We start from the raw sequence: 8172 nt of genomic DNA on the forward strand, positions 1-8172 counted from the left end.
CCGACGTGGCTGCGAGGACGCGGGAATGGCTTGGTCGGTGGTGTCCGTCGGCGGCACTTGTCATTGGCGCGGCCGTCGATCGACGTGGCTGCATGCGTGGTACTTCTTGTTGGAACTGACGGACGGACTCGGCCGGCCGGGGAAAAAGAGGGATTCATGCGGCGGCGCACTGACCGACGGGAGAGGAAATTGAGAGACGAGGACGCAGCGGTTAGGTGCCACCGGCGATCGATCGTCGCGGGGAGGAGAGGAGAAGCTCTGCTAGCACAGGCGGAGCCGTGGGAGCCTCCGGCGATTCATCAGGTCTCGTGACTGGCGTGGCGTTGCATCTTGTAAGGAAGGAAGGAGGAGAGAGGAGGAGGAACGTCCGCGGTGGAAAAGATGTGGTCTTTGCATGCATGCATGCATGCGCTCCGTCGGTGTGGCAGGCAATCGCGGCGGCGAGGGTGACCGGAGAGGAAGAAGGAGACGAGGTCGGTTATTGCAGATGTGGATTGAGGAGGGAAAAGATGCGGTCTTTGCATACATGCGGCCCGTCCTCCTCCGCATGGGCGCTGCCGGAGAGGCCCACCGGCACCGGGTCGGCGGTGGCGGCAACGAGAGGGCGGGCGGCGAGTCGAATGGAAGCTCCGAGGTGCACGTACGAGCCGCAGCAGATTAATTCGGCTGTATCCCGAAAAAAACAAACTCTCGGAGACGTTTTTTTTTTTTACAGAAGGAAAAAAGAAAACAATCGACCTTACGTAGTCGACCATGCAAAAAAAAAGAAAAAGAGTCTTTTCTTTCCCGTTCTTCTTCTTCTTCCACAAATACTTGTCTTAACTTAGCATAATAGCTGACCACACATGTCATGTGGTAAAAGAGTCTTTTCTTTAATTAAAAAAGAAAGAAAGAAAGCGGAGCCGTGCCTAACAAACGCGTCGTGCGCAATGAAGTTCCAAAAGGGAAAAAAAAGTGCACAACAACGCCAAAGACGCGATGCAAGCGAAGAAGAAAAACGGCTATCGATGGAGAGACTCTGCGGATGCGTAAGGTAAGGTACGGAATGATCCTGCGCGATTTGGTGCCGCAGACCGGCTGGCCCATGCATGCATGCATGTCGTGAGGTTGTTACAACAGACTCTTTATTATTATACGATGCGTTTTTTTTTTGAAACTTATACGATGCGTTTATCAGGGTGCGGGACACCCACCACACCACAGTGCAAAATTCACTTCCCTTCCCCCTCCCTTGACCCGAGCGAGGCGAGGCAGGGGAGCGGCGAGCTGCACGAGACCAACTCATGATTGACGGAGCGCCCTGATTCCTCATGGATTTTATATATAACCAGCTAATCTAGCCGCGGATTCCGTTTGTGCGCGTACATGCAGGGGCAAGTGGACAGAGATGGGTTGGCACGCCACGGGATGGATCTTCCTCAACGCCTTCATCGGGTACGCAGTCAGTACATACATCGCACCTGCATGCTGTCGACGCGCAAATAGTTGCCATGAACTGTTTTTCGTTACGTTGTTCTGGTTGGTACTGGCTCGATCTATGCATGCACGCCTTAGCCAGGGGCGGACGTAGCAAGACCCGCCCGGTGGTGTCATTGGAGACTCGGTCTGGATGACCCCCTAAACTAGATGCAGGCTATTAGTTTAGTGCGTGATACCGCCTATGTCCTGGTCTAGGCCACGTCCAAAACTCCAAACGAGCCACTACGTCCCAGCTTCAGGTTCAGTGATATACTCCCTCCGTCCGGAAATACTTGTCCTAGAAATTGATAAAATAGATGTATCTATAACTAAAATAAGTCTAAGTGCAAACATTTCGAGGACAAGTATTTCCGGACGGAGGGAGTACTTAATTTCAGTGGCAGACGACGTGGATCTCAGTGAAGCCAGCACATCGCACTACTCACGCAGCTGGTCGATCTCTGGATGTCCTTTTATGTATGCATGGTGTACTAGCTTATCCCACATTCTCGATTAATTAAAAGTTTGTTAGCTCCTGCACAACATATGCAGTTAAATTTTTATTTTTTTTGCGGGGGAACATATGCAGTTAATTAAACAAGTATTTGAGACGACACTTGTCTTGGGGACACTTGTGGGCACAAGTGAAGCATAAACCTATTGTTTTCTATCCGCAGGATATAGGATTGGGCCTTTCAACTACATATAAGATACAATTGTAACATTATAAACTATACGTACTATATAACGATGCTGTTGAAAGTGTGTTATCTCCACAGCATGCAATTACTATACTATTAATTTGAGCACACTTGTGTTGGGCTACTTCGGGCACAAGTGAAGCACAAACCTATTATTTCAATCCGGGGGTTACAGGCTCCAGCTTTTGAACTGCAGTGATACTATATAAAACTGTGAGACATCGTCAAGTTTTTTTTTATCGGTACCAACAATGCAACTTGTAAATTATCAGTAATTTTGTATGGCGAATCATTCCCCATGCGTCATGCTTTAGTGGAAATATAAATTATAATGATGTTATCTATCAAGTCAACATAGCAACCGGAGACGTGGGCTCCAATGTGTGTGTTCCCTACTTTTGTACTTCCTCTCGAACTCTTAAAGCCTCACAGGTTAAAAAAATATCCTAAAGAGTATCTCCTGAGCAAACTTCTGTTAGATGCTTGACCAGCAAATGAGCCCATGATAAGTCAAAGCCGCCATATTATAGTGATTAGTAATGGGGTGCAATTGTTCTCTAGCCAGCTCCACTCTTAAAGCCATGCATGTTAAAAACATCCTAAGAGTATCTCACGAGCAAACTTCTGTTAGATGCTTGACTAGCAAATGAACTCATGATAAGTCAAAGCCACCATATCATGGTCATTATTACGGGGTACAAATGTTCTCTAGCTAGGTCAACACTTAGAGCCATGCATGTTAAAAATCTCCTAAAGAGTATCTCTCATGAGTAAACTTCAGTTAGATGCTTGACCAGCAAATGAACTCGTGATACGTTTAAAAACCGACATATTATAATGATTAGTAACGGAATACAATTGGTCTCTAGCAATGTCTACTCTTAAAGCCATGCATGTTAAAAATCTCGAAAGAGTATCTTATGAGTAAACTTCAGTTAGATGCTTGGCAAAAATATGAACCAAGTCAAGGATGCTATATTATAGTCTATACCTACTAATAAAATAAATAGGTATTCTTAGTCCGTCATGCTATTTTATAGAAAACCCCCTAATGTTTCTTACATTAAACTCATAGTACATATTAAATGTTTTTTAAAATACTTATATCTTCTAAACCGTAACTCCAATTTTAACATGTTATATATGAAATTTGATTAGAAAAATATATAGAATCAAAGTATGATGTTATTTTGCCTGTTAACTATTTGAATAAAAAATACTATCTAGGGTGCAATCTTAATCAACATCGCATTATCCGTCTTTCTTTCATATCGGTACTGATCCGGATTATGAATGAACATCTCAACAAATCAGGATTGGAGATGAAATTAAAGATCACTTGCCCGTTTCTTTGTACGCATTTAAATAGAAGACATGTGGAATCTTGAACATGCGCTTTTGTAGGCAAAAACCATCTTTACTTGGGCCGTAGCTACAAATACTCAGGTTATAGACCATTTTCTATAAATTAAGAGCGCGTGGTATTCTTTTCTCCCATTACAACGCATGGGCCCTTTTGCTAGTGATTAGTAATATATATAGGGTACACTTGTTCTGTAGGTCAACTATGTGTACACATAGTGGTTGGCTGCAAAGAGCTTCGGTTAGAGAGAAAATTAAGTACCCCACGAAGCAAAATTGAGACAAAAGTAGTCACTTTCAATCTAATGCATACCTGATTAGAGGGTGAATTGTGTGAACAAAATGTTCGATCACATGAACTACACATCATGTATGTAGGTACGCGGTGCCAATGAGCCTATACTACTATGGTCTTCGTGATACAACGCCAGCTTATGCCGTCATCTTTTTGAACATAATTCCGCTGGTCACATTCATTCTCTCGCTCGTCTTCAGGTACCAAATTTCTGTCATTATTCATGTATTCATTCACAATAAACGTCCAAAATCAACTTTTTGATAATCAATAACCACTATTCTATCTTATTTTCGCAAACACATATGTGATATGCTTGAACATATTAGAATGGAGACATTGCAAATCTTGAGCATAGCTGGATCACTCAAGGTCGTAGGCGTCATACTTTCGGTTGGAGGTACAATGCTCATCAGCCTTTACAAGGGCAAGATACTGCATCTTTGGAAACCCGTTCTGCGCCACATGGGGCAAAACACGACGGAGGTTGCAGGCAATCATCTAAGAGGGGCAATATTCTTGGTAGGCAGCAGCATCACACTTGCTTGCTGGTACCTGATTCAGGTGACCGAGTATGCAATGACTTGTTGCTGCTATCCCTCTTATTTTTTTGTTAAGTCTGTTAAATTATTTATAATTAGGCTAGGGAGACGAGTCCTCTTTGGTCTTACAGCGGGTAGACATGATGAGAGGAGAGGAAAGATAGTCGTGGAGAGATCTACTTGCATGCATGCATTAAGAGGCTAAAGAGGTGACATCATCATAATTGTTGGTAAAATGAATCTTCAAACTACTTTATCTCCCTAAACGTGCCAAAAAATTGAGATCGGTCTTCATTGTCAGCTTTAATTTGTATTAATAAGAGACTCAAAACTAGATCATATATGGGTATGTTCCAACGATATATTTTTCCCTAGTTAGCATCCACTAACTATGAAGTTACCAGTACCACCGTACTAGTACCATTACAACCTTTTAAGTGTACTCAGCCTGAACTTTGGTTCTAGATGTGTTCTTCATTCACCATGCTTTTAATTAGTTGATGTAATCAGTGTGCATCTAGTAAATCCAATTATTATTTTTCATGTATATAACTAGCAATGCTTTTATTTGCATGTTATGAATGAGTTGACGATGATCTTGTTGCATGCAAGGAGAACTTCGACACCAGATTGGGACGACTAGAACATTCATTTTCTATCTTCATATATTGTTTTTATTAGTTCAAATTATTTGAAATACTTTCATTATCTTCATGCAGTCAAAGGTTATGAAGGTGTATCCATACAAATACTGGTCGTCCATGGTGACATGTTTGGTTGGAGGATTTCAAACAGCACTAGTTGGAATAATATTGAGTAGGGACAAAAGTGCATGGAAGCTAGGATGGGATCTCAACCTTCTGACCATCTTCTACTCTGTGAGTCAGTGGGTCTAGCAAATATCCAAAAAACATATTACAATCTGAGACATATTTGAAGCTAAGCAACACAAAATTTCTTTGAAACAATTCTGCCAAAATTAACAAAATCACTAGTAAATGAAAACCCTTTATGGAAAATTATTCACTAGGAAATCAACATGGAAATTATTTGATGTAGGGGGCACTTGCAACGGCTGGGAAATATAGCTTGAACTCATGGGTCGTCGCCAAGCGAGACCCAGCATATCCTCCAATGTTCAGCCCATTGTCAGTGGTATTCACTGTTTTGTTGGACTCCATCTTTATAGGCGACGAGATTACGACAGGAAGGTTTGTCCCTTTTCGCTTCTTCTCCCTCTTCACCCCGTGCCATCTTTTTGATTCAAGTAAAAGGTTTTACTTTTTTATAATTACTATAGTTGGGCAAAAAGGGATTGAACTGTTCATCTTTTTCTACATGTGCAGCTTGTTCGGCACAACAGTGGTGATTGCTGGGCTCTACATTTTCCTATCAGCAAAATCAAAAGAAGTGCGGGACAAATAGATCTTGCCAGCAGAAAGCAAAGTTCTTGTAGCCGCAGAAGCTGCAAATTTTATACATGTATACAAGAATATTATTATTTTAATTCTTATGTAAGAGACAGGATGATAGGTTTTTTCTCGTAAAACCCCAACGTCCAGTTTCACTATGACCTGGATAACGGAGCAAAAAGAAACCAACATCCATGTACCACAATGAGCTGGAAATAGCACTTAACTAGCAGTGTATTCTTAATCCATCTACTTTTAGTCCATTTTTTAAATTGTCTTGCATGTGCACGTATGATCACAGGGATGACATGAAATATGAGTTGGGGTTAATGTTTTTTACTTGTTTGTGGTATGCATTCTTAGCACAGAAAAATACAAGTTTGGCCTCATTGTCTTGCATCAACTTTAATAAAGGTGGTTGTGTGTATTGCAATGACGCATAGACCATGCTCTAATCACTTCTCGGAAGTAGAAAAATGTACAAAAGCTTCTTAGGCTCTGATGTGGAATGGATTCATTGGTCTCCTATATGATTTACACATGTCCTCGTGATTATCGTTCTTGTTCCTCGTGGTCTACAGCCTACAGGCAGAATCCGAGCTCCATGACCCGCAATAAGCTCACACCACCCCTGGCAAGCAATGGCAAGCCACCGCCATCGTCTACAAGAGGTCCCCGCGCCGCCTCGCCTACACCACTTTTCGTTGATCTTGTCACTGCGCCCCACCACCACCCATGCCATCGAAGGAGAGCAGGCCCTTAGTCCGACACCACACACGGAGGGGCCGGAACACAACGCCACGTGGAACCACGTCCCCGCCAACTAGAGAAGCCCCACTCCACCTGCCGCAGAATGACATTCACCACCACCGACCGGGCCCAACCGTGCTCAGTGCACCACTACCGCCACCGTGCCGAGTGCACATCCATTTCTGGGTCGTAACACTGCCTCCCCGTCCTACATCTCATGTGTTCGCACACCCATCGCCGGGAGCCCCGCCAGATCCCACACCCCCACACCGCGCAGCCATCCCACACTACCAAGATCCTGAGTAGGGGAAGAAGGAGAAGAGACCCACTGCCGCTAGCTCCATACGGGCTTCGCCCCGCGAACGCTCTCCGGCGGTGGCAAGGAGGGGGCGGCCGAGAGAGGAGGAGGAGCCTCGGCGGCGGAACAAGGTCTCCCGTGACACGCGCGGGGTGCATCATGGGAGCAAGATTTTTTGTTTTGTTTTGTTCGGGAGAGCATTTTCCCCGTCCCTCTCCAAGTAGCAAAATTTAGCGCTTATTTATGTTTGTCAAGAAAATATTGGAGCCAGTGTAATATATGTTTTGCCAGATAATATTGATAAAAAAAATGGCGTGGATATCAAGTTTCCTGTTGAACATACGTACTCATATCACAACCAGTTTTCTGTAGCTCTTCCTTTTCTTTTCTGTGAAAAGAGTAGTGTAAATCATTCTCCCTGGAATCATTCCCCTAACTACTCCCTCCGCTCCTAAATATTTGTCTTTCTATACATTTCAAACAAACTATCACATACGGATGTATGTAGACATATTTTAAAGTGTAGATTCATTCATTTTGCTTCGTATATAGTCATTTGTTGAAATATCTAGAAAGACAAATATTTAGGAACGGAGGGAGTAGTTCATAAGAGGAGAGAAACACTCTTTTTTTCAAAGGAGGGGACGACCCTCGGCCACTGCATTGTCGTCGTGGATCCGGCGGTAGCAGCTCCCTGGTCTGGATCTGGAGGTGTAGTGCTGGCCATGCAGCCCCTCTCCCTCTGGTGGAGTCAGGTCCGGTTGTGCCTATGGTGGCATTGGGGAGTATTCAGGTGGAAGCTTTCTGCTTCGAGGCCAACGATGGTGATGCCTGTGGGTGTCACTTACCCCTTGGAGTGTCGCTATGGGTTTCCTCTTCGTGTCTGCATACCGGTTTAAAACCTTAGCCCTTTGTTTTGGGCTCGGCTGCGATGGCACTTTGTGTCGTTACCCTATTCAGGGCATCATCACGGAACTCGGATGCCACCGGGTTGCATTGCTTCGACGTCTCCGGGCTTGCCTTGATCCTGGTGTGAAGCTTCTTAGGCTCTGATGTGGATTTGATTCATTGGTCTCCTATCATTTACACATGTCCTCATGATTATCGTTCTTGTTCCTCGTGATCTACATGCAGGATCCGAGCTTCACGACCCACAACAAGAGGGTAGACGCTTGCCTTCTCCGGTGATTGCTTGGTATGTTCGATGCGTCGGAGTCAGGTGGTTTTCCAAGGCAGCGTGGTTCAGTTCCGGTTCGGTAGTCTAGGTCACTTTATGTTTGGTATAGTGACATGTTTTCATATTCCGCTTCGGGTTAGTGGTATTCTTGTCGTTTTGCTCGGTTATTGTTTTTTA

The 8172-nt window shown here is 44.1% G+C and overlaps 1 protein-coding gene across 1 annotated transcript; it reads left to right on the forward strand.

The window, feature by feature from the left end:
• The first annotated feature begins 398 nt into the window (after positions 1–398).
• LOC123129469 (WAT1-related protein At5g64700-like) lies at positions 399–5783 on the forward strand. Its single transcript, XM_044549622.1, has 7 exons — positions 399–634; positions 1372–1434; positions 3900–4016; positions 4146–4380; positions 5078–5236; positions 5418–5569; positions 5705–5783. Exons 1-7 carry the CDS (start codon positions 399–401, stop codon positions 5781–5783), a joined length of 1041 nt encoding a protein of 346 aa, XP_044405557.1.
• Positions 5784–8172: the final 2389 nt, after the last annotated feature.

This window comes from Triticum aestivum, chromosome 6A (assembly GCF_018294505.1).
Source record: "Triticum aestivum cultivar Chinese Spring chromosome 6A, IWGSC CS RefSeq v2.1, whole genome shotgun sequence".
NCBI lineage: Eukaryota > Viridiplantae > Streptophyta > Magnoliopsida > Poales > Poaceae > Triticum > Triticum aestivum.

What these genes read in the sequence shown, in the direction of transcription:
- LOC123129469 (XM_044549622.1), top strand. Translation starts at nt 399, where the DNA reads ATGCATGCATGCGCTCCGTCGGTGTGGCAGGCAATCGCGGCGGCGAGG. An exon ending in TTCCTCAACGCCTTCATCGG is followed by an intron (nt 1,435 to 3,899) that starts GTACGCAGTCAG and finishes TCATGTATGTAG; the next exon opens with GTACGCGGTGCCAATGAGCC. An exon ending in GACGAGATTACGACAGGAAG is followed by an intron (nt 5,570 to 5,704) that starts GTTTGTCCCTTT and finishes CTACATGTGCAG; the next exon opens with CTTGTTCGGCACAACAGTGG.